Source organism: Bombyx mandarina, chromosome 01 (genome assembly GCF_030267445.1).
Source record: "Bombyx mandarina strain Sakado chromosome 01, ASM3026744v2".
Classification (NCBI taxonomy): Eukaryota; Metazoa; Arthropoda; class Insecta; order Lepidoptera; family Bombycidae; genus Bombyx; species Bombyx mandarina.
In genome coordinates, this window is record NC_143208.1 from 2309992 (window position 1) to 2336448 (window position 26457).

General features: G+C 35.8%; 2 protein-coding genes across 5 annotated transcripts in view; one reads left to right on the plus strand and one right to left on the minus strand.

Moving 5' to 3' along the window:
* The window catches only part of LOC114246466 (uncharacterized), a 64313-nt gene that overhangs the window by 31056 nt on the left and 6800 nt on the right, over positions 1-26457 (minus strand). For all 4 annotated transcript variants that reach the window (XM_028178993.2, XM_089727060.1, XM_089727061.1 and 1 more), the window contains exon 2: positions 7449-7637. In XM_028178993.2, the coding sequence (XP_028034794.2) occupies positions 7449-7637 (189 nt within the window). The remainder of the gene's footprint in view (positions 1-7448; positions 7638-26457) is intronic.
* On the plus strand, positions 11361-14574 carry LOC114246598 (uncharacterized). Its single transcript, XM_089739218.1, has 3 exons — positions 11361-11385; positions 12753-12991; positions 14303-14574. Exons 1-3 carry the CDS (start codon positions 11361-11363, stop codon positions 14528-14530), a joined length of 492 nt encoding a protein of 163 aa, XP_089595344.1. The 3' UTR covers positions 14531-14574.

Genomic DNA, 26457 nt, shown 5'->3' on the forward strand with positions numbered 1-26457 from the left:
TATAAAATTTTATATGAAAGTGAATTTTTAAGACACATACCTAACAGTTTTTTTATGCGGTAGATAGGGCTGTGAACTATACGAAAAGATAAAAAAGTAAAAATCTCATAAAGTGCATATAGCAGATTATGGTTTGACAACGACGATATACAGTTTTATAAATATATAATATGTCGAAGGGTGAAAGGCTATCTGGTTTAAGCGACCTTCCGCTTAATACGCGTCATTTATTACGCGTCTTTGTTATTAAATGTGCATTTGTTATTAGCATCAACAGTTCGATGTTTTTCATTGAACTTCAATTAAGTTTACTCCGTTGAAACAGCGTAAGCAGTTTGTTTTTTTTAATGATAGATTTTCGAAATTTTAAACTTTAAATGGCTCCCCGGTAAAGTTGTAAAAAAGTCTTTCAGCCCTCGATATTACATGTGCGATTGTAGGGTATTTTTATTTGAAAAAAAAAAACACTATTAACATCGTAATAATAACTGATAGCTCACATTGACATTCAACCTTTTTTAAGCAATTCTAGGGCTGCCAGTGCGAACAACACGAAAAACCATAAAAATAACATGCAAATTAGGTATTATTAGAAAATACCGATCTGCACACATTTACATCTTAGTCGTAAAGCAGTACGATTTTGAGGGTGGAACAATTTATTCTTCGATGAATTGTTTCAAAGTGAATGGCGATATTCGCGTTGTGCTCCGCGTAATCATTTATCATCAATTGGGTCGTGAGCTCGTTCAAATATTTATATAAAAATTTAAAAACCCGGCAGTCCTCTCCCCCCTCGACCTTTGAACCGTGTTTGAAAACTTCCAAAGCTCATCAGCCATTAACTCCTATTACACGTATACATATACGTATATATAAAAGAAAGTCGTGTTAGTCACACTATTTATAACTCAAGAATGGCTGAACTGATTTGGCTGAAAATTGGTGAGGAGGTAGCTTAGAACCAGGAGGACATAGGATACTTTTTATCACGTTCCCGTGGGATGTGACATAAAACGTGGTATAACAAAACGCAACTAATATAGAATAACAAAACGCAACTGACAGCTAAGCGTAATATATTCTATGGTTAATTATAGTAGAATTTTGAAGTTGACGTGTTTAAAACAAACTGTGCGGCGGAACAAAGTTCGCCGGGTCCGCTAGTATACGTATAAAAACACATATATGACGTCACAATAATGTTTCTTTTATCGGGTTAAAAACCTAGCCAGGTCTGTAGGTCAACACAGCTGCATAACGACGAGACGTCAATTGAATACTAAATTATTAATACGTGACTATTTATATAACACAGCGATATTATTTAAGACGGGGAAAAAAGTTTATATAAATATTAACATATTATATACATTTAATTCAGCCTTTCCCAAAGTGGTCGATAACGCCCCCTTGTGGGCGCTGCAGGCCTAAAGGGGGGCGGTAAGAAGCTCAGAAAAAAAAAGGGGGCGTTTTGTAGGGGCTTGGGAGGCGACTTGTAATTTTATCTAGGAGGACTCTTGATACCGAGTGAGCTGTCGCTATGGTGGTTTTTAAGTACGTGAAAAAATAGGGGCCCTAAAAATAATTTATTCTCAAAGTGGGCAGTAGACAGAATATAGTTTGGGAACCCCTGATTTAATATATAGATGGTAGGAAAACCGGTTTATGTTTGTTATTTATACTCTTAATTAATGTTGTTTCGTTGTGGTGTTAGTTCGCATCGTTCCAAGTTGACAACTTTAGCCTTGTAGATGTTCTGAATCATATTAGCAAGACCTAACCAAATTTTTTGCTAATGCTACCTATCTATTTTGTAACGAAAATGAAAGCTAGGAGATGCGTTGAATAAGTGCCGTGTGAAAGCTTCAGTATTGCTACATGAACATTAATATTTTACTTTGCATATAATTTCTAAATAATTATATCGCATAAATGTATCAGAGCGTCTTAGTAAATTTTTATTGACTGACTAGTTGACCCGGCAGACTTTTTAGTGCCTCAATCGATAAATAAAAGACCTAAACTTTTGTATAAAATAAACTTCAAACAAACAAAAGGAATCCGTCCGACGGGGGTTACATCAAAGGAAAAACAAAATTGTTATTTTTATTTAATTCCTAGCATTTTTATATTTATCTACCTTTTAAACGTTCTCTGGACTGGATATATATAGATTTCATACGTACATTTCATTTAGAAACGAAATTAGGAAATTTTAACAGGCACCTAGGTACGGATTTTGCTTTCGTGTATAAATCATGTGTTTATATCGTGCGTATTACGAACGTGAAAAGTCTGTACGTGGGAAAAATTAATGTAATTCTTACGAAATTAATTGTACGTCAGTGGTTTTGTAATGTAATTTCAATACATTTGTTCTTTTGTTTTCTTTTATTTAGCCGATTTATATTATTCGAATGACGATAATTGTCAAAATAACACACTGAGATACAGTCAGCGCTTAGTGCGAAACATTTCTCGAATGTTCCACTTAAGAACTATAGTTAGACACCTGCGCCTTTTCACTTGTCTCCAAGATTGAATGTTGTTATAATAACATAATAATTAAATTGTTACTGGCACACTTTTGGTCCCGTTATTATGCGTGCGGTTTAAGTTAGAAGCTTTCAATTGTTTTTATAATTAACAAAATGAATGTAAGCTTTTCATTCAGGAGGTTCGAAATGATCATCATTAGTCGACTCTGATGCGTTATCTTAATTAGTCAGAACTAAGACGGAGGAGTGAAGTCGTGAAAATAAATCGAAAACTTATACCACGCATTGAAGCCTCCATTTCTTCGCTTTAATATCCGTTGTTATTTCGGATTGTGACACTAAATCATTATTTATTTGACAATGACTTAGACCTACGAATAAATTAGACATAGACCGACGACCCGGTCAAAATAGATGGTAAGGATTGAATGCGGAAGGCAAGAGACCGAAAATAACGGAGTACATATGAAGAGACCGACACTCACCATTGGGTAGATGCAAGTTGAACAAGAGAGAAAGAAAGAAAGCGAGAGAGAGAGAGAGAGAGGCATACATTAAAAAAATCGTTTCTCCGGTTTCAAGTAATTCAATGTAAATAGTTCGATCGACTTATCCACTTAGTAACCGACAATTTGTAAGTGTAGTTACGATGTGCTTACAAAGTGCTTCAGATAGCGGCCATCTTTTTTGGCTATGTGTCCCTACAATTCTTCTACGGCCTCCGGTTTTTGTACACAGTATATGTAAATATAGTAGATATAATAAGTGCAAATTTGGTTTCTGCACTAAGATGGATTCAGAACAGAGCCATATTAGACCTTACGGCCTTCTCAGCTCATACATACATATATTACAAAGTAGCATCAACACTAACATACATAATTGTCTCAAACCTGCTAAATGTCACAATGATAGGAATAATATTATAAAAAACAAATCATTATATCCTTTATAGATTTTCTATAAAATTATTATAAAAGAACTACAATTTCACTATTACAAACTCGTAAAAAACATAAAACCCGCTTAATCCCATAACTTTGACCGATACAATTCCAATAGTTATATTGATGGCATTCCAAAGCTGGAATACCGGTATTATAACCGCACATTATTATTAATTTCTTGTTTTGTTATTTGGCAACCCGAGACCTAGATCCGATCACGTCAATTTCGTGTAAAATATACCGATATGTTTTTTGTACGTTATTGGAAATTAAAACGATAAAGCGGATCCTAAATCTTTCCTAATCAACGAATAATCATTTTGTGATTTTAGCTCAAATAAAATGTCGAGGTCATAAAATAGACAGATATATTTTCATGAATTATTAATTGTTTTTTACTACATACATAACATATTATAAATAAGAGATTAAATATTGTCAATGTGTTTTATTTTAAAATTAACAATAGAGAAGAAATTTATCCATTAAAATAAGACTTATTAAGATATAAAGCAGCATAGATATGACCCTTGGATCCACATGTTAACGCAGATCAATTGATGCATCTCGTTTAGATATTCATATGTACACAGGCAGTAGTAGTAGTAGTAGTAGTTCTAGTAGCTTAGAAATATTTATGCGATATATTTTTTGCATTGTAATTACTGGTGGTGGGACCTCTTGTGAGTTCGTGCGGGTAGGTACCACCATCCTGCCTATTTCTGCTGTGAAGCAGTAATGTGTTTCGGTTTGAAGGGTGGGGCAGCCGTTGCAACTATACTTGAGACCTTAGAACTGATATCTCAAGGTGGGTGGCGCATTTACGTCGTAGATGTCTATGGGCTCCAGTAACCACTTAACACCAGATGGGCTGTGAGCTCGTACACCCATCTATGCAATAAAAACAAATAAAAAGTTTAAGTGAAAATGGTGATTTTTTACAATCAAATATTAACTGTTAATATCTAAAGAACAGCGATACATGTTCTAAATAACTAGTTGGGGCCTCCACTAAATCAATAAAATTGATTTTTGAATATATTTAATGTTAATTTAAATAAAAACGGTGACCTTGTTTCACAATCATAGTTCACACAAGGTCAACGTTCGGTTATAAACTGATTTCCATTACGGTTTAAAATATTCGATAACGAATCGTAAGATTGTTTTTAGAATCAATCTTATTATGTATTATATATTATGACTAGATTTAACTAAAATTTAAACATGAAAATTCTTCTTCTTTTCCTCCACCTTATCCCACTAGGTGGGGTCGGCACTGCGCCACTCACAGTGTGTCTCCCGAGACGACGTCCTGCGGGATTTTCCCGTCCTGTTGTCAGGACGGGTACCGGCGACGGTGAGCCTTCGGCGCGCTTTGTGTTGTACCGTAGGTTTCGTGGAGTCGAAGTGGTGGAGCTCGATGGGGTTTAGTCAAAGCCCCTCTCGGCCGGATATCCGTAAATGGAATCCCCAGCGTTAAAAAAAAAAGGTGGCTTCGGCACAGCTAATTTTTCTCTTCTATCAGCCGTCATCGCAACACTCACTCCTCTCTCTCTCATATCGTCATTCACACACTCCATCCATATCTTCTTCGGTCGATCACTTCCCCCTCTACCTTGCACTACCATTTCCATACATCTCCAATCTAGTATATCTCCTAGTCACATGCATCTTCTCTCTACGCATCACATGTCCATACCACGCTATCCGTCCGCTCTTTAATTTGTAGATTACCGGGGCTACGTTCACACTTTCTCTGATATACTCATTCATGAAATATGAAAATAAAATATAAATATACGTCCTGAATATATTTAATTTCGAGGCGGATAAAAATACATCTCTCACATTAGGCTTTATCAGTGGTCACCTAAATATCATTGAGAAGAGCTACGCTCGGAGTTTGCCACGTGATCAAATCAGGTACTAGATCAACAGGAGAATCCTGTTCACTGACATAGCCCGACGGATTGCGAGGTCGAAATGACACTGGCCAGAGCGGTTTAGTCTTAAAATAGTGCTGTGACGACTTCATGAAAGTGACGGGATTCCTCTGGATGAGGTCACAGCAGGACTAATCATTGTGGCGAACTTTGGGGTTCTATGTCCAGTACTTATAGCATATGTATGAAAGCTGCGAAGATCCGTACACTTTTATACATATTTTTAACATTATATTCTTCTTTATCGTTCGATCTCAACTTATCGACCTCATTTAGTTGAAAAAGATTGGTACAAGAGGAAGACTTTTACTTCTAAACGGAAACATAATATCTATATAAAATTGGATGTGCGTGTGTACATACAAAATCTAAGAGACAGAGAGAGAGAGTATTTACTTTATTGCACACCAAAACACAATCAGCATTGATAAACAGTCAACAGGCAGATATAATTGTACAATAGGCGGTCTTATCGCTAAAATAGATCTCTTCCAGACCATCGTTTTTATCTACAAAAAAGGATACAACAACAGATATGTTACGGTATACTATTATTAAATGGATCAAACCTTAATGCACATAATTGAATAATACACAATACAAATAAACAATAAAAAAATATATAAACATTATACAGATAATATAACACAATACCACAAACTCGAAATACAAAAAACCTTTTTCTTTCGAACTGGCCACTGATAGTTAAAAATTATAAGACAGTAGAGACTTAAGCAAAGGGCGCGCGTCCCGAGTTGACTTTCCACCAGTGAGAGCTGTGGGAGCGAGACACAATGCGTCTTCCGCTGTTTTCGCAGTATTCACGGCATGTGAAGTGATTTCACAGAGAAAGTAAAAGTAGGTCACACGAACATTCGCTCCAATGTGCAAGATGACTAACTATGATGTGCGATAAAATCTTTGTTTTTTTGGTAGACATCCTTATAATTCTAGTGGATGCGGTAATTCCGACCACCATTATTCGCGGTAGGGCTTAGATTACGCGTATTTAAATTCAGTACCGTTTGTTTGTGGTCAATTACGTTTGAGATCACATCTATACTAATATTATAAAGCTGAAGAGTTTGAACGCGCTAATCTCAGGAACTACTGGTCCGATTTGAAAAATTCTTTCAGTGTTAGATAGCTCATTTATTGAGGACGGCTATAGGCTATATAACATCACGCTAAGACCAATACAAGCGGAGCACCAATAAATAATGTTTCAAAATCAGGTTTTTTTCCCTTTTGAGAGCTTCCGCTGCGTGCGCTGCAGAAACGGTTAAAGTTTCGCTAAAATAATGTATGACAGAATTGTTCCCCTTTAAAAGATCTGAAAACAAGTCCGCGACAGCATATGTCTATATGTTAAGGTTGGCTCACTATAACGTTTTTATGCTAACCAAATTTGTTCTAAAACAAAGCATTATTAGTGAACTATTCCACGCGGACGAAGTCGCGGGCAAAAGCTAGTCTGTAGAAGAAAGGGCTCGATGAAGAGACTGGAGACGGAGATGGAGAGACTTATGGTTCAAAGCCAGACGGGAGGCAAGAGAAAACGCGATTGACCAACAACCTTATAAAGAAAGCAACTGTCCACAATGGGTCAGCTTACTCGAATCGCTTCGAACCGGCAAATCTGGAAGCGCATCGCCAGGAGGGCAATCCTCGAAAACATCGGGGACCTAACGAATCCTTTAGCGTGTACATCATCAGAGCAACCATGACCAATTTGATACGAGTGCCCACTGAAAAGACCGTTTGCTTGGACCGTATATAGGACCGCATAACTATTACAATTCTGTCTGTCTTTTGGATTGAAAATATAGCCGTTGTATCTATGCCATTTAAACTTCTGTATTTTGTCTCAATATGGTCCGCGGTATTACTCTTGTTACATCTATGGGCTATATTGATCTTTTAAAAAGAGCAATTGTCATTTGATGAAAAAAAAACATCTAAATTATACACGATCAGTCAGTTATCAATTAACAAAGGTTTTAATTTGTTATGGACGTAAAAAGAAACCTTTTAGTCCCGATAATGGTACTCACCGCAAAACGGTATTCCCTCAGGAATCCACGTTCCATCTCTCGTACACACCCTCCTAGAGGGACCGAGCAGTTCGAAGCCTCGATCACATTCGTACCAGGCAGAGGTGCCTTCTGTCAGGCTGTCGTTGGAGAACGTCACGTGGCAATGGGCCGGCGCTCCTGGGAAGTTACAAGCTGCCGATACATAGCCTGCAAATAATGAGAGACAAACGTTAAATATATTACTGAAACTCAACAAGTCTTAAAAATAATAATCATATTATGTTTATTTTATGCTAACGAGTCTTTTTATGCTGTTAACCGCATAATCCACTCTTAAGAACATCATTTATAAGGGAGCTATAAAACCGAAAACTTAATAGATTTCGATATTTCTTTTAGGTATAGGTGATAGCGCTATGTCGTGTCTTTCTTCAAAACGTGGTTCAAACTCCTCAGCGGTAGGTTTCTGGTTCTGCTTCTAGCATTGCGTCCAGGGACAGCTTTAAATGTTTGCCATTTGATGGTGAGTATGCCATCCTTTGACATGTAAATTAAATATTTGCAACAGAAAGTGATTCTGCCTCTAGCATTGCGCCCAAGGACAGCTTTAAATGTTTACCATCGGATGGAGCGTATGCTGTGTATGCTTTCCTTTGACACGTAAAACCAAATAATTTGCTACAGAAAGTGATTCTTTGCTACAACAGGTCCGAGAAATAATTATAATAACTATGTGGTAAATATTATTATGCTACTACAATTATAAATGGTACTTATAGAATTGAGTTGGCTTAATCCAAAATTCTTGTTTTTTGGTAAACTCCAAAAATTTATTTGAAGAATTGTAATTTTTTAGTTTTTTCGATTTTAATACTTTAAGGTATGCGCTTGATTTAAAAGTGACGGAAAGAGTACGTTTGAGCTTTTCTGAACTAAAAGGACTGTTTAATTTTATAACCTGACTAGCCGTACTCGCCCGCTTCGCTGAGTATTTAAAATTAACATTATTATTTATTGTCATTATTATTAGGGAGTCCAAAACCCATATATAAATATTAGCCTATCCATTAAGTACATGTATTTTCTACATGGATACCAAGTTTCGTAAAAACCACTGTAGATTTATATATTAGTATAGATATAATCCATCTTCATAAGTCGTTCGAGTAAAACTCATTTTCTTAAAAAAAAATCGCTTAACCAATTTTAAAGTCGCGAAATGTTTTGCTGTCATAATCGAGAGGTCATTGCATCGTCTCAAATGTCTGTTTTGCGTCACACTTCAAAAAATAAATAGCAAAATAGCGCATTCGCAAAACAAAAGTATAAAATTCGCTTGATAATTAATTTTATAATACGAACATTTATTTCGAAATAATTTCGATTTTGATTACGAAACATGTTATAAACTACATATTATTTATTAGTAATTAATTACTACAAAATGTTTAGATGACAGTTTCAATAGCGCGTGTTTCAATTTGTGTCTATATAGAATTTCAACAAGGCACTAATTAAGGTGTGCATAAAATTAATTTAATACTCTATCTTTACATTACTTCAAGTATTTAATAATATATTCAGCTTAAAATGAATTATCTGTCATATTATGAGATAATTGATTTTAAAACACTCGATCACAAATATTTGCTTGAAAAAGGTTAGTCGAAATTCGATTATAATGAATTGAAATTATAAGTTTGAACATTATTAAGATTCTATTGTCAAAGACTCTTATACTTCTATAATATAATCAGAGATTTCGCCAATACTACACTATAGACAAATAATATTAAAGACAAACAATATTAATATATTATTATATGTATTCTCAATTTCACCACTTTAAAATATTTGACAATAAGCAAAGAGCGTATATATGTTTGTGTTGTGTCAAATATACGGTAGTGTGTGTAATTTTTTTTATTGATATAGTGTATTTTTCATGAATAATTAAAAAAATATTAAAATTCTGTACTTCTTCTCTATATTCTTTATAAGATTGGGAAATTTCATCTTCCTCAGTCCGCGCAATTTTCGTAAAAATGGGTACAAAGTTTTTGCTTCACGTATTAATATAATATAGATTACTAGCTGACCCGGCAGACTTCGTAGTGCCTCAATCGATAAATAAAAGACCTAAACTTTTGTATAAAATAAACTTAAAACAAACTAAAGGAATCCGTCCGACGGGGGATACGTCAAAGGGAAAACAAAGGGAAATTGTTATTTTTATTTAATTCCGAGTATTTTCATATTTAAACCTTTTAAGCCTTCTCTGGACTTCCACAAATAATTCAAGACCAGAATTAGCCAAATCGGTCCAGCCATTCTCGAGTTTAGCGAGACTAACGAACAGCAATTCATTTTTATATAATAATATATAGATTAGCAATATCCGTAGAGAGATGAATGCGAGATGAGGATTACTAGAAAAAAGTTGTTAGGAAACCTGAGACGCCTTCCCCCACATCATCTGAGCCCTTGAGCTGGCCTTCCCGTTCTACAGTAGCTGATTGATGTTTAATAAACCATTAAAACCTTTAACTGGTTCAAAAGAGTTTAGTATTTGGTACCTTACATTGTTATACATTGCATGCTTCTAAAGAGAGTATTGTTTGCTATAAAACCATTAAGAAGCTAGCTAATTAGTGTTAAAGACTCTTAGGCGTAACTTTAATTGCCGAGAAAATCAGAACTGTATTATCTAAGTAGATTAGGTAATATTACAAGATACGTATGGAGATACGTATACGCTGTTCGTATGCCTTTAACGGATAAATAAATGTAATGTTTTAAAAAATTGTAATGAAAACCTAAATGAAATTGGGCGCCGCAAATATTCAGAGTGAAAATGGCCAAAAACTTAAATTAACTCATTCGCAAGCAAGTTGAATAAAATTTAATTGAAATATTGCATTACAACGATTTACTGTGAATAACATTAGTTAATAGAAATTGTTTTGTAGACCATTCAAGCAATCCATGAACATTAAATACACATATAGCCTAATATGGCTTATATTATTGTTTAAACTCTAAAGTAATTGCTCACAAAAAGTATTGAGATTGCTTTAGATTTTCGGTAAAGAACCTAGAACAAATTATTTGGTAAATTGCTTTTAGTTCATTTCAAAACAACGCTATCCTGCTTGCTTGCAAATAATCGAAATGATCTTTTGTGAGTATTCAATTCTAGCCTAGCCCCCATAGACACAGCCCAATGTGTAGTGTATCTTGTCGGATCTTTTCAGTGGGTCGCGATTCCGATCCGGTGGTAGATTCTGCGTAGCACTGCTCTCATTAGGGCTTTTCTTACCAAATCATCTCAAGTTGGGCCTGTGAGCTCACCTACCCGCCCGGGTGTAGCTGGAAGAGCCCCTTAGCTACACGCGAATAGGCAAGGAAAAAATATTTAAGTGATAGTAGTGAGTGTGTTTTGAGAAAAATTGATAACCTGGCTGCGGGATTCGAACACCGACACAGTCGCATCGCTCGATACGAATTCACCGGGCCTCTTATATATTAGGCCACAACGACTTTAGGCACTAACTATACAAATCCTTTTTTTTTAAACTTTATGACGTTTTATGTCATTCCTGTATTCCATGGATTTGCGGTTGACGTTAATATTGTCACGTTTTTACATCGAGTACCGTATTCAATTGTAAATATCGTTAAATTGAGAAATTCTTTCGAATACACGCAATGAACACCAATATATCGCACTACACTAAGGTAATTTGTATTGAAATTTTGTAATATCGGCAATAGCATGTGTTTAGGTTACGTTTGTATGTCGAAATCGCGATGTCCTAAAGGAAATGTAAAGCCCTCGGATCTATTATATTATAATAGAAATAAATCAACGCATTTTATAAAGGAATACGTAAGAAGTATGTACCAAAGATGTTTAACGAAACAACCACAATGTTACAAGATGGAACGAGAAAAGGTACAGATAATTATTAAAATTCCGTTTTCCCGCTAATTTGTATGGTATTATTTTTTTTGTTTTTACGCACTAAATGTATTGATGGGTTCACCATCCACTTAGTATCAAATAGTTATGGAGCCCAGAAACATAAATACCACCATCCACCTAGAAACACGAGACCAACACACAGGTATTTACAAATAGAAAACTTGTAACCCTTGTAAGTTGTCGTGGCCTAAAGGATAAGACGTCCGGTGCATTCGTATCGAGCGATGCACCGGTGTTCGAATCCCGCAGGCGGGTACCAATTTTTCTAATGAAATATGTACTTAACAAATGTTCACGATCGGCTTCCACGGTGAAGTCCGCACGGCGGTAGGTACCACCACCCCGCCTATTTCTGCCGTGAAGCAGTAATGTGTTTCGGTTTAGAGGGTGGGGCCGCCGTCGTAACTATACTGAGACCTTAGAATTTATATCTCAAGGTGGGTGACGCATTTGCGTTGTAAATGTCTATGGGCTCCAGTAACCACTTAACACCAGGTAGGCTGTGTGCTCGTCCACCCATCTAAGAAATAAAAAAAATACCTTTATTTTTCAGTTGTTGACAATAACCTCTAATCTATTTAATAACTTTTGAAGTAACGATTACGAAATATTTTTGTTTTTAAATTGAAATAAATAACTTGTCCATGAAAAATGTTGTTTACGTTTTAAATAGAATAACCATGCATTTCACAACGTGGCGGCCTTTGCCCACTGGTTTTAATGTAAGAGTGAAAACACAATCGAATTTCAATTAAAAAGAAGTCATAAAAAAACATTCAAAAACACTAGGTACAACAGTAATCTTCAAATCGAAAGGCTTGGTTGAAGTTGATGTTGAAATAAGCTTTTTTCTTAGTGAATATAAGATAATTACAGATATATATAAAATCGAGGATCCTGAAATGCCATTTTGCTTAAGCGACATTTCGCTTAGTTCGCGACATTTATCTTTGTAATTACAGGTCCGTTTTATTTGGTATTCGCATGAACAATTCGTTATTTTTCAATCAAGTTTCAATTATGTTTACACCATTCAAATAGCTAAAAAAGTGCTTTATTCATGAGTTTCTTTAAAAATTTTAAACTTTAAATGGCTCTCCTGTAAAATTTCAAAAATGTCGCACCCTTATAGCCTTTCACCGCTTGAAATGAATGTTAGCATGTTTGTTTGTTCGTGACCGATACATTCGCTCGTCTTTCTTTCTATTGAGCTAAAGCTTGAAACCTTTAAGGAAGGATTCGTAAATGTACGATCAACGTATAAGAGACATTGAATTTCACTATTACAACAGACTGAATCAGGTTTTCAGTAGTAGTTAATGGCGAAAATACAATAGCTTTAAAACAGATGTTAATTTTTTCATCAATCCTATTCAAGGATCGGCCATCAGTATTAGGGCTGCGTTTAGCAACTCTGGTTGTGGTGATAGCGTTGCTGACGATGCATCTTCGGTCGGTTCGGGTGTTCCGCTGGGAGCAGTCGGTGTCTGGAGGGCTGCTTGTGACGTATTCGCTGTCCACTCTCGGCCTTGCGCTTTGTGCCGGCATCGAGAGGTGTGGCGGCAACGCTTTCCAGGTTCGACGGTATGACTTTTGGATAATACTATTTTATCGTGTTAAATCCTCGTAGATAACATTTGGAGCGTCTATATCGTATTTCCTAATCTGCTCCTTATAATTTTTTTTTTATTGCTTAGATGTGTGGAGCTCACAGCCCATCTGGTGTTAAGTGGTTACTGAAGCCCGTAGACATCTACAACGTAAATGCGTCACACACCTTGAGATATAAGTTCTAAGGTCTCAGTATAGTTACGACGGCTGCCTCGCCCTTCAAACCGAAACGCATTACTGCTTTACGGCAGAAATAGGCACAGTGGTGGTCTACCCGTACGGACTCACAAGAGGTCCTAGCACCAGTATAACATGCCCAGAAGTTCTAATTTCCTTGCTACACGAAACCAGTTGGGAGGTTGCTCATTCGATGGACCGACTAAGTCAAGTCGGCAGTTGGTGATCGTTACATGAGTGTACCGGTCTCACCACAAACCGGGAGATGTGGCGATTTCTCGTGAGGCGTATAACATCTGCCAGCAGCAATGATACTGAATGACGAACACGACCGCTCTGAGAAGAGGGATACGATAAAGAAAAAAAAAACACGAAACCATTGTAATCGTCAACAGTATTTGTGACACTATCCTCCTGCCTCTGGCCTCTTCTATGATGAGTCGAAATCTAACGTATATCATAAATCACATGTGCTTAGCGGTAAAATTTATGCAACTTTAGTTCTGCAAGCTGTTTAATGCAAACGGTTTTACATTAAACATTGATTGGTATGGTGGTGATTTGTCATAGGCATTAAAATAAAAATGGAGAAGTAATCCAAATCGGCCGGCATCTTTAGAGGCTTTAGAGCAGGCCTGGGCAAATGGCGGCCTTCGGGCCGAATCCGGCCCGCAGTAGAAATTTGTCTGGCCCGTGAAGCATTGTATATATTATTATTAAAAACACAAATATTAGTTTTTGTCTAACACAAATTGGTGCATAAATTTTTTTAGATAAAATCTTAAGGAATACTGGTACATGTTATCAGGGCCGGTAGGAGTCAAATTTTTCTCCCGGACAACCGCTCTTTTCAGCGCCTCCTATTCGAAAATATAATTATGATAATTGAACAATTACAGCATGTACAATAGTCGCACAATATAAAATTAGAAAAAAAAACTGTTTGGCCCGAGGTCAAATTTTCATCTGCAATGTGGCCCGACTATCAAAATATTTGCCCACCCTTGCTTTAGAGACATATACCCGTATGCTGGGAGTTAATCAGGCAAGATCGAATAGATATAGTAGGTATATTAATTTATCGTCGATCTACCGACAGGCATTCATTTGTGGAGTCGGATCCGCGCTGTTCGCAGTGAACGCGGCGACGATATGGCGTCGGTGGCGCAACGTGGACGACCTGACGCGCGTCGTCGCAGAACTCCTGGACGCCCTGGGAGTTCGACTGGGGCGTCAGATCATAATTAAAGTGCTGCTCAGTACTGCGACCGCCGTATTGTTACTGGTCGACCTGGTACTTTCGCCTTTGTTGAGGCCTTACGATTAGAAGACGTGTCGTGATTTTGAGTAAATGAAAGCATTTCCTGTTTTTTTTTTTATTGCTTAGATGGGTGAACGAGCGCACAGCCCACTTGGTGTCACTAGTAACACATATGATTTTTACAATGAAGGCGCAATAATAATTTAAACGCATTTTACCTAAATAACATAATTTTAGTGGTTCAGTGGCACATAGCTTTGTTGAAACCTATACGTTATATCTGTTTCTTCGCGCATTTCCAAATAATTTATGTTATCGGTGGTAGGAAGGACCTCTTGAAAGTCCGCGCGGGTAGGTACCACCACCCCGCTTATTTCTGCCGTGAAGCAGTAATGCGTTTCGGTTTGAAAGGTGGGGTAGCCGCTGTAACTATACTTGAGACCTTAGAACTTATGTCACAAAGTGGGTGGCGCATTTACGTTGTAAATGTCTATGGGCTCCAGTAACCACTTAACACCAGGTGGACTGTGAGCTCGTCCACCCACCTAAGCAATAAAATTAAAACTTCGTCGACTAATATCGCTAGCCCATTTTCCGTGAAACATTCGTAAAATCACAAACACACCATACCTTACCGCTTTTCGTTTGATCGGCTGTATTTGTTACGGAAATAATTGTGATTTTGTCATGGTTAGCTTACGATCCGGCCGATAGCATATATATTAGAATTATTTATTGAAGCACAATTAAAATAAACTAGCAGTAGGTAAATATTCAAATTCGAACATGTGCTTGCTGTATAGTATATTATACATATTACACTTAAATGTAGATTATCTGAATAAAAATCGATTGAAGCTTTATCACAAGTCCCGAGAAACATACCAGGATTTATTTATACAAGAACTAAGAAAACTTGAAAAATGATAATTATTCCAAGATCAGCGATCGACTTAGTGAGCTTTGAGTGTTTTTAAACTATGTATTAGAAATTGGCAGAAAGGAAACACAAATGTCAAATGTCTGATTAGTGAACAATCAAGACAAAGTCACAGCATTTGTATATGATCGTACAGTTGAATCATTTTATTTCTTACTAGCCGTACTCGCCCGCTTCGCTGGACATTTAAAATTAAGATTATTATTTATTGTTATTAGGGGTCCAACACTCATATAAATATTAGCCTATCCATTAAGTACATGTATTTTCTAGATAGATACCAAGTTTCAAGTCAATCGGATGTATAGTTGAGTAGTTATAACGGAACATCCGTAAAAACCACTGTAGATTTATATATTAGTATAGATTATCTGAAGCGTTGTAGATCAGTGAAAGCGGTTGAAACTTGACGTCGACCGAACGAAGATGGCCGGAAACTAACGTGATCGGTCCGTGCGTTTGCGGAAGCGTTCATGCGGAAACAGCGGAAATAATTCGAAATTTGAACGTGGTTCTTATTACGTTACTAGCGACCCGCCCTCGCTTCGCTTCGGAAACTGTAATTTATTATAGATTTCTCCATTATTTAATGGATGTTATTATACATATAAACCTTCCTCTTCAATCAGTCTATCTATTAAAAAAAACTGCATCAAAATCCGTTGCGTAGTTTTAAAGATTTAAGCATACATAGGGACAGAGAAAGCGACTTTGTTTTATTCTATGTAGTGATAATCCAACTTTAAAAAAAACAAGAACGAAAAAGGTTAAGTATAATATGTTTCGTGTCTCATAAAATTAATTTTTAAAATGGTTTTATTGTAATACCATCCAGCTGCGCGCGAGCTCGTGTCTCGTTGGTGGCCAACTTTGTTTTGTCTATGAACAGCAAGTAGGCCGTTAACTTGTCTATCAAAAAGAGAGTATCAACCTCATCAATTTTATACTGAAAGCGAAAAATATTTAGGTCATTTTGTAGAAGTGTCAGCTTATTATCGGAGCAACGAAAGCGTGCTGACTGAGGCAGACCTCCTTAATCTGCGATCCAAGAGATGTCGTTGACTGCAACCTACTCGTCGCATTTAAACATTCTTATCATAGAAAAATAGAATAACAGTGATACTAAAATTTGTAAGAGCATTAACGTTTTTGATCTGGAGAAGTAAAGTATCGGAACAGCGCGGTGACTAATGATCACTCATTCAAAGTCTTCAAACATCGAAACTTCGATTACATGGTACATAACAGCTGTACCCGTGTTTTCAAAATCTACTATTCATTTAGTATTTAATTCACAAATTGAAACAATTTTACAGACTAATCTGGCCTTTTTTTTACTGTCGACGAATCCATAAGCAATTCGAAAATCGAAAATAGTATAATGGTAATAATACGATACGTAAAAATGCGTAAAATTTGTTTTAGCTAAGCCTATGACTCGCTAAAACGCGAGAAAATAATTCAATGCACTATTTGCAACATGAACTACACGAACGCCTTTGCCAATCCATGAATGTCACTGTCAACTTTATAACGGTAGGCAGCGGTTTGGCTCTGCCCCTGGCATTGCTGACGTCCATGAGCGACGGTAACCATTCACCATCAGGTGGGCCGTATGCTCGTATGCCTATACGGCAATAAAAAAAAGACAACTTAATTTTGGGAAGACGTTTTTTCACAACTTTTTTTTCCCTGTGCTGGTAAGGACAATATTACAAAACGTTTTGCGCTTACGTAACACGCGATCCTTGTTAATAAAAGGTCAACGAACGATATGAGTAAACTTTTCTTAAAGTTGAAAGATATCATTCGTTGTCCCCTTCGACGATTACAATGTGAACAATTTAAGAGAGTAATTGAATTGTGTTATTTTTTTTTGTTTAGGCTAATTTCACACCTGTATTTGTCGTCTTTCTTTTACTGTTCTATAAAATGCAAAACAATTTATTTTGATAGATTGGATACATTCGTTTACGTTTATAATTAAGTGATAATATATTTTATTTCGTTTTCATAAAACTTTCATTTTGATTACGAATTGTTCATTGCGTGCGTCATCAATTCACTCTAAAGAGAATAGGGTACATACGCAATAAAATATCTTACTGATGGTAGCACCTCTTGTGAGTCCGCACGGGTAGGTACCACCACCCCGCCTATTTCTGCCGTGAAGCAGTAATGCGTTTCGGTTTGAAGGGTGGGGCAGCCGTTGTAACTATACTTGAGACCTTAGAACTTATATCTCAAGGTGGGTGGTGCATTTACGTTGTAGATGTCTATGGGCTCCAGTGACCACTTAACACCAGGTGGGCTGTGAGTTCGTTCACCCATAAGCAATAAAAATAAAATTGTATAGTTTTCAAACGGCCTTCGGACCAGAGCGCAGTACTGTTTCGCGGCAGAAATAGGCAAGGCTACTGAATATAATAAAGCTCTAGCGTAAGACGAATTAAATCCGGATTTCGAAAAAGCTGTTTATCTTACTTAATCATTGCATCGTTCAAACAATATTATATGCTGTAAAATAATTTGTCTAAATCCATTTATTTTTACTGATTTATACTGACTTCATCCCCAATTCCATCCGAAATATCGTAGTTCAGTATTCCGGGTCATTGACCACTTTATCAAAATGACGAATGAATACAAAAAATTCTTGGACTACATCCCTAAAAATTTGCATAAAATTATGAATAGTATATTAATATATAAACATAAATTCACTGAAATAGCTGTGCGTTAATGAATAGCCTCATGGTGTGAGATGGCACCTTGACCCTGACTCAGGCGGTCAGGTGAGTCATTTATTCCAGTCTCTTGTCTAGGGCTGCTAGCCGTGTTCTATAAAAACAATGCTTTATTTCATGTAAACATGTGTATTTTAATATAATTTATTTTATAATTTAATTTAATTTATTATAATTTCTTCGCCTTTAAAGTTAAAGAGTTCACTGCGTTCATGTATAAAAAAATACTCTTAGGAATAGTTTTTTTGGATACTCTATGTCTTTTTCTGTAATCATGACAACGTGTATGCAAGCTGCATGCTAGACATTAAACCGCAACCAACAAAATTAACTTTCAAATTTATAATACTAATAATTACACATAACACTATTTATGTTTAACAATGTACCCAAAAACAATCCATGTATATTCGGCAAAAGCACAAATTTTATACTTCTAAAAAAATTGACAACCCTACTCATGACCTAGTTGAATGATCGATTCGATGTACTTTGGTTCGAAAGTGACAATTAATATGTATCTTTAATTAACTTGTGCTTAGAAGTAATTTAAAAAAAATGCATGAGATCTTTGAGATTTTTGAAAATCATAATTTGCGATATAAGTATTGAATTCTTACATAAGTTAAAATAAATCTGACTTCATGTACGATTTATTTCAGACCCTCAAAACGACATTTGCTTTAAATTACAATTTACACATGAGCACAAGTGAGCTAAATGATATGTAAATACATAGTAATAAAAGCACGAATTTATAGTTGCGTATTTATGTATGCTCTTCACGATAATATTAAAATTAAAACATCGGTTTTGTATCAATGATTTCACTTTTGCACATGCATACAAACATATCGTTGATAACATATTTAGGACTAGCGGCCCGCTCCGGCTCCGCTCGGGTCTTTAACAAAAAAATTCAACGATATGTGACGTTCTTTTATTTTTTTAAATAAAATAACACTTACTGACATATTATGCTGTCGCGACATTTTTTGTAAATGATAATGTGCTCTACAAAGTCGTAGTATTATTTTATTCTATCATTAATAGTTTTCGCAGGGAACGCGATCTAAAAAATATTTTAGGTAATTTTTTTACACCTTGGGTTACATTATTGGAGTTTAAGTAAGGATCACTAATTTTTTAAAAAAAATATTATAGCTATGTCACTCCGGAATAGTGTAGCTTCCAAACAGTGAAATAATTTTTCAAATCGGTTCCGTAGTTTCGGAGCCTATTCTATACAAACAAACAAACAAATCTTTCCTCTTTATAATATTAGTATAGATGAATATAGAGGATTTAAATATGCACAACTTTCTCGTAAACCTGTTACTTTTAACCGATTAAATCATTTTCGATATAGAATAACCTCGCATTCTAAATGTCATTGCTTTTTTGTTTTTTTTTATCTTTTACGATAATCCAGTTAAGCATTTCCGGATTTTACTTTCTACGAATTCTGAGAAATGACATTTGCCACTACGTGCGGCACAGAGCTAAGGAGAAAACGTTCAAAATCACAAATATTTTTTTCAAATATTCTTTCTTCTTTTACAGAATCTAATAAGACTTTCCAATAATATTGTAATGTTACGTTCCGTTATCTATTTCCAATAATAATATTGTTCATGATCTAAATGTAAATTATTAGATTTTTGTTATGGACTTCACTTAGCGGTTATAAAAATATCTCTATTAAACTACATACCTGTATCTAAATATCAATCTTAGTGTAAAAAGAGTTTTTCATCTTTCAAACCGAAATACATGATGTTTCGCGCTATAAATATTCAGTATGGTGGTAACTACCCGTGCGTGATTATAATAGGCCCTAAAATAAGGCAATCACGTCGATACAGCAAATGCCTTCATTTTAAAAGTGATAATGCAATAAAACTGTTCACTTCCTATAGTCATATCTCCAAAGTAGTTATTGCCCCAACTGAATGACTGTACAAATAATTATTGGCGTATGTACAATCTAAATCTTCTATTTATAAACATTTTTACGAAATGTTTTCTAATTCATCCTTTACCCACAACAAAATACATTTTTCGACCTACAGTACCTAAAAAAAATATTTTAAAGCGTCATCACTTCATCACGTTATGCTTAACATTATTTTGTATCTGCGGCTTCTACTAAGAGAACTGTTAAGTTCAATGCTTAAAAAAATAAATTACGTCCAAATTAATTTCAGTCAATTTTCGTTATAAAATAATCTAGTAGGTACTATAAATGAGTCGACTATTATCAAAGCCGGCAATCTGACTTTTGGACAATGATTGGTAAATCAGAAAAACGAATTATTAACTTTGTATTCCATTGGCAGTCACAAAACTCTTCGGAACGACATCTTAGATAAATAACAGGTTAACTATTAACCTTTATTTAATGCAAGTTTTGAACCGTATTCTTTGAAGGAGACGATTATATTCAAATCAATCTGAATTGACATATCAATAAATTTTTTTTGTCCAAATGCACAGATTGCCACCTTTGATAATAGACGACTCAAATAAAAGTGAGTCAGCATTGAAAAAAAAATCGACACATTTCAAAAATTCAACTTCAATGGCGTATGCGACAATGTCGTTGACCTTGCCGCCATTATAAGTGTTGTGTGTCGAGTAAAAGTAGGCACTTGGATGTACAGAACATGCACGTGTGAAAGTGGATGACTTTTTGAAACAAGTTACAGAAAAAAATGCGGTTTTTATTTTCTTGACCGATATTATAATCTTATTTAATTTTAAAAAATTAAAAAGTTAACGACTATACAAAGGTAAGTAAAGCATAGCAAAAGGTCAATTGGTGAATTATCGAGTTAGTGTTCGGTAATAATATCGTCGCCATTTTGAATGTTATAATTGCTTTAAATTAAAAAGGTTTACTGTTTACTTATTTACTGGTGGTAGGACCTCTTGTGAGTCCGCGCGGGCAGGTACCAACGCCTTGCCTATTTCTGCCGTGAAGCAGTTGAAGGGTAGGGCAGCTGTTGTAACTATACTGTAATCTTAGAACTTATATCTCAAGGTGGGTGGCGCATTTACGTCGTAGATGTCTATGGGCTCCAGTAACCACTTAACACCAGGTGGGCTGTGAGCTCGTCCACACATCTAAGCAATAAAAAATAAAATGAAATTGTAAAAAAAATAGTACTAAGCCGTTATCGGGGTCTGTGACACCACAGCGTGATCTTCAGGTCCATATCACCGGTCAGTCAATACATCAATGTCTTTCTCGGATAGAGTGTGGGTCAAATTGTTACCTGCCACGGTCTTCAGTGGCATATTTTTATTGTTATGAGTATATTATGATGGACGTTGTGGATATATGTATATCCCCATATAGAGCCTGACTAAATATTAAGCAACTATATTTTAATAAGAAATATTGAACTTTAAATTAGAAACAACAATTTTCGTAACTTTAAGCAGTGAGCCAGAAATAAATGAAACAGAAATAGATTCCAATATGAAAATAACTTTAATTAAGGAAAATATTACAAGCTGGCCTCTCAATTTAATGCTATTATTATGTCTATAAATTTTAGAAAATGATGATGACACTAAATACTTTTGGACAGAACAATGTAATCTATTTTATCAAGGATAACACTCGTCATGGCCTAAGTTTCGGTTTGAAGGCCCACCGTGTGCAGCCGCTGTAACTGTACTCGAGACCTTAGAACTTATATCTCAAGGTGGGTGGCGCATTTACGTCGTAGATGTCTATGGGCTCCAGTATCCAATTAACACCAGGTGGACTGTGAGCTCGTCCACACATCTAAGCAATAAAAAAAAAACGAAAAAACGCATCAACAATTGAAACATAATGAGCATTGTACACAATAATGTATTGAAATGGGACGTCAACAATGAACGAAGCGTCCAAAATGGTTGACAAAATTATAGAGTAATGAAACATTTTTTTATCATTTCGGAGTATCAAGATATTGAAGACCATTGATTCAGCGTGAAACAGCTTGTATTATATCTAAGGAAACAACTGAGGAATCAACGGTAAAAAGTCTCGGTCTTGACCTTCCTTGAAATGGCCAAAGAATGTTGGACCACAATGACTGTTAACTTAGGCACACATCAGAGATCAAGACAAATTTGGATTAGAGATTTGATTCGAGGAAGCTTTCACTTTTCTTCGTATGATGACGTGTCGGCAACGGGATGCTATCTCATAATGCCTGTGCAAGTTTGTTCTTATGCGAACATGTTAATTGTGTGTAATACGTAAGAAATTTAATGAAGTTATCGATGATTTGTGTAGGCAGATGAATATTTCGTCATTGTTAATACATAATTGATGCTAATTAAAGTACACGTAAGTATCAAACCATTTCACAATTTAATCTTATATTAGGTATCAAATTAAAATCATTGGCTGTTTTTTTTTCAACAGGTGAACTTTTATTTTTTATTCCTTTCTATTTAATCTAAAAGAAATATTATTGGTTTTGCCCGGTACTGATACCTCATTGTGCATAGCATTGTAATTAAAAGCTCTTAAATTATTTTTAGTTACAATACGGCATTCTTGGATGGGTGTTTTTTGTGAACAAGCTGAGCCGGTTGAGATGAAAACGCATTCCAATACATGTATAATCATCGAACGTCCCGAAGGTTTGAAATGACTTGTTTTTTTTTTTTAACAATCATTTCAAAATCTTCTAAAGAACTTTTGTTATCCAAATACCTATTACCTATTGAAGATATACATTTTGTAGCAATCGGAAAACGTTCATAAAAAATCACAATTAATCTCAAAATTTGAAGATTAAAATTATTGATTTTAAGGCCAACTGCTGACCCTTCATTTTTTGAGCCCATGAATAACTATTTGTGCCTTCTATAAATTTATAGTTTCACAACAAAGCCACAGAACTTGATGAATTATTTAATGAAACTCACTGTGAATGTCGTTACTGATCATTACTGATCTAATATGGTGGTAGGACCTCTTGTGAGTCCGCGCGTGTAGGTACCACCACCTTGCCTATTTCTGCCGTGAAGCAGTAATGCGTTTCGGTTTGAAGAGTGGAGCAGCCGTTGTAGATGTCTATGGGCTCCAGTAACCACTTAACACCACGTGGGCTGTGAGCTCGTCCACCCATCTAAGCAATAAAAATGTATACGCTATATACTCGTAGATATAAATCATAGTTATAACCGTTTTAATAATAATCTGAATTGTAATTGTTAATGTGAAGTTTCGAAATGCACCGTGGCTGTTTTGTTGTAGTCATCGTTTAAAAAAACATTTTTGGAAAAAAACAATTCAGCTATTATCGTGAAATAGCCATTCGGCATTCTAGAAAAATTTGTTCGCAATCGGAACCCACATTTTTTGCTAGTAAATCATTTCGCAAGTCGGCCATTACGCTAATAAAGTTCGATCTTCGCATGAACTTGGAGTAATTCGAGTAATGTATTGACGTAAATGTAATTAGAGCGTAAGCAAATATTTATTGGCAAACTATTGTTATTTATTTAAGCGAGTTACGAAATTTTAGTTCTAAGAATTGAAAATTAAACCTAGTATCTAGTGTAAACGGACTCTAATTAGTGGAATCGTGTACGCTAATCCCTATGGGTACAATGGTTACGATTAAACTAATTAACATATAGTATGGTTGGGTCGGCACGTAAAAGATATTACAGTCGAGTTTAGCTCAGTTCATTTTTACTAACATAGCAGGCTAACGAACCTACATCTAACCGAATTGTAAGCAGTCATCTTCGTCATAATTGCCAGGGTCAGTGCTTGGGGAGCCAATCAACTGGCTATCGAAAGTATACGGCCCATTTTAAGGACTTTACTTAGAAGTATTATGCTAAATGTCAGAAAAAACAATCACGCCACATTAACTGGTCCCGTACTAAGTTCGTAAAGTACTTGTATTACAGGTACCAGATAACGGAAATAAATGTAAGATTTTTATTATACATATACATATATTTAATAAACATCCATAACCCTGGAAAAGACATTTCTACATTTATCATACAAATATCTTCTCTTGGCGGGATTCGAACCCGCGACTCCCTTGTGTAGTGACCATGTCACTTACCACTACACCAGACGGCCATTATATTGCATTTGTTGTATCAGTGTATGTGTGTATCAGTTTAATCATTTCACGAAACGGTAGAGATAGCCTCAGATAGCTGACGTTGGCCTTTTCAGACTGCTTTGAATTTTATTTAAGTTTTTTTTTAAGCGTAACGGTTAAATATAGCGTTCCCTAAAAAGGTCAAATTGTTTGTTTATTTTTTATTCCTCAAGACCCATCTGCCTTTAACAGGAAGTGTTGAATTTCTCGACTTCCTGTAGGGGACGGTGACTTGCGGTGTAGACAGACACGAATTCAAAAATTATTCACCGAATACATTCGAAATAATTTATATTATCTTTCTTGTACTATCTACATCATAAATATACTCTGCTTTCTAATTTTCTTAATTCTATCGTTATGTGGGTTTTTTTTTACAATTTCTGATGTTTCGTTGACTTGACAATATTTACGATCAGTGCAGTGCAGTTTATGGAAAGTTTTAATACTAATTTAAATATTTATTTTCATTTATTAAATCACTAATTTATTTCTACAGTAAAAGAGGTCTGATGTAGTTTTCACGCCTTTTTCAAAGTTCTAATAATACATTTAAAAAGAACATGACTCTTTAAGTTTGTCGATATCAGTATATTTGTTCCTACCCGATCGTTGGTAGGCTAAGGGGTTGTTCAAACTACGAACAGTTTGGTAGGTAAGCTCACGGCGTTATTATTCACCGATCTACGTAATAAAAAAAAGATACAACAAAAAAGGCAACATCCAAACGTCTTTGTCCACTTTCATGGATAGTACGATTTTTTTTTTACGAATTCAGCTACTGCTTTTACGATTAAATTTCGCATTTTTAATACCTATCATTATAATTATTATTCCGAAGTTTCGGATACATTACGGTCTTCGTAGTCGCCCGGTGACCACGAAGGCAGTAAATTTTCAAAAAAGCGTAATTTTTATTATTATTTAATACGAAATTTGCTTTAATAACGGGCACGTGGATATTGTCTTCCGACTTAGCTGGCGTTTTAATAGCATTTACTGGTGGTAGGACCTCCGCACGAGTAGGTACCACCATCACGCGTATTTCTGCCGTGAAGCAGTAATGCGTTTCGGCTTGAAGGGTGGGGCAGCTGTTGTAACTATACTGAGACCTTAGAACTTATATCTCAAGGTGAGTGGCACAGTTACGTTGTAGATGACTATGGGCTCCAGTAACCACTTAACACCAGATGAGCTGTGAGCTCGTCCACCCATCTAAGCAATAAAAAATAAATAAACAAAAAGCATAGCAGGTTCAAGAGCACTTGTTTTTTAAAATAACATTGTAACAGTCGCAAGCGAAAGTCAAAATGAACGTGAGAATGTTTTGCGGCCAAAGGCGCTCCGACTGACGTCATACAACAACAAAAAACCTCAAAAAGAAATACAATAGATCTGTCACGAAAAAAAACTCACGACGAGAGTAAGATCAGAGTCGGACTCGATCCTATTTTTTGCGAGCTCAGCCCGTGATTACCGGCAAGGATTTTTTACTCTGCTGCAATGGAAGGCGACAGCGTTTACGTATCATCAAAAGATTCTATCAGTTTTATAGGTCGTGCTCCTCATTTGTGAGGTTGGGGACCACATTCATGCGTGACTTTCGTAGTCACGATGTTGTGCCATCTCATCCTGTCTTCGATTACTCTGAGAACATCGTAGACGGTGGAACCAAAGGTAGGTAGTCCGAATCTGTGTGCTTAGTGCGAGCTTTTTAACGTTCTCGATAGCGTAAAAGTTAACTCATATTTGTATGGAATGAGATCGTTTGCGTACGTTTTCCTCTAGGGGCGCTGTTCCAATTTCATACAAAATTGGCTTAACTTTTACGCTATCGAGGACGTTAAGAAACTTGCACTAAGCACACCGATCTTACGATTATTTAACAACATGTATTTAATTTTGTTGTGAATTATTTACGAATCTTATTGCTTAGTCACATTTGAATGCTTAAATAAATCGAGGCTAACGTCTTTGCGAAGACTAGCGTGTTTAAGTCGTCGTGGCTTAAACGATAATATTATTATGGAACCCAATGACATTCTTAGTGCCTCGCGATGCTAATCCGGTGCTAGATTCAGCGAAGAACAGATCTTGCTGTGGCTGATATTAGCGAATTTCATCAAGCCGAGTCCGTAAGATCGTCTACGAGTCAAAGTGGTCGTGGCG

Excerpts from the sequence above, each read along its gene's own strand:
- LOC114246598 (XM_089739218.1), top strand. The coding sequence starts at position 11,361 with ATGTTACAAGATGGAACGAGAAAAG. Across the intron at positions 11,386-12,752 it reads ACAAGATGGAACGAGAAAAG|CTTTAAAACAGATGTTAATT; the intron begins GTACAGATAATT and ends AAAATACAATAG. Across the intron at positions 12,992-14,302 it reads GTGGCGGCAACGCTTTCCAG|GCATTCATTTGTGGAGTCGG; the intron begins GTTCGACGGTAT and ends ATCTACCGACAG.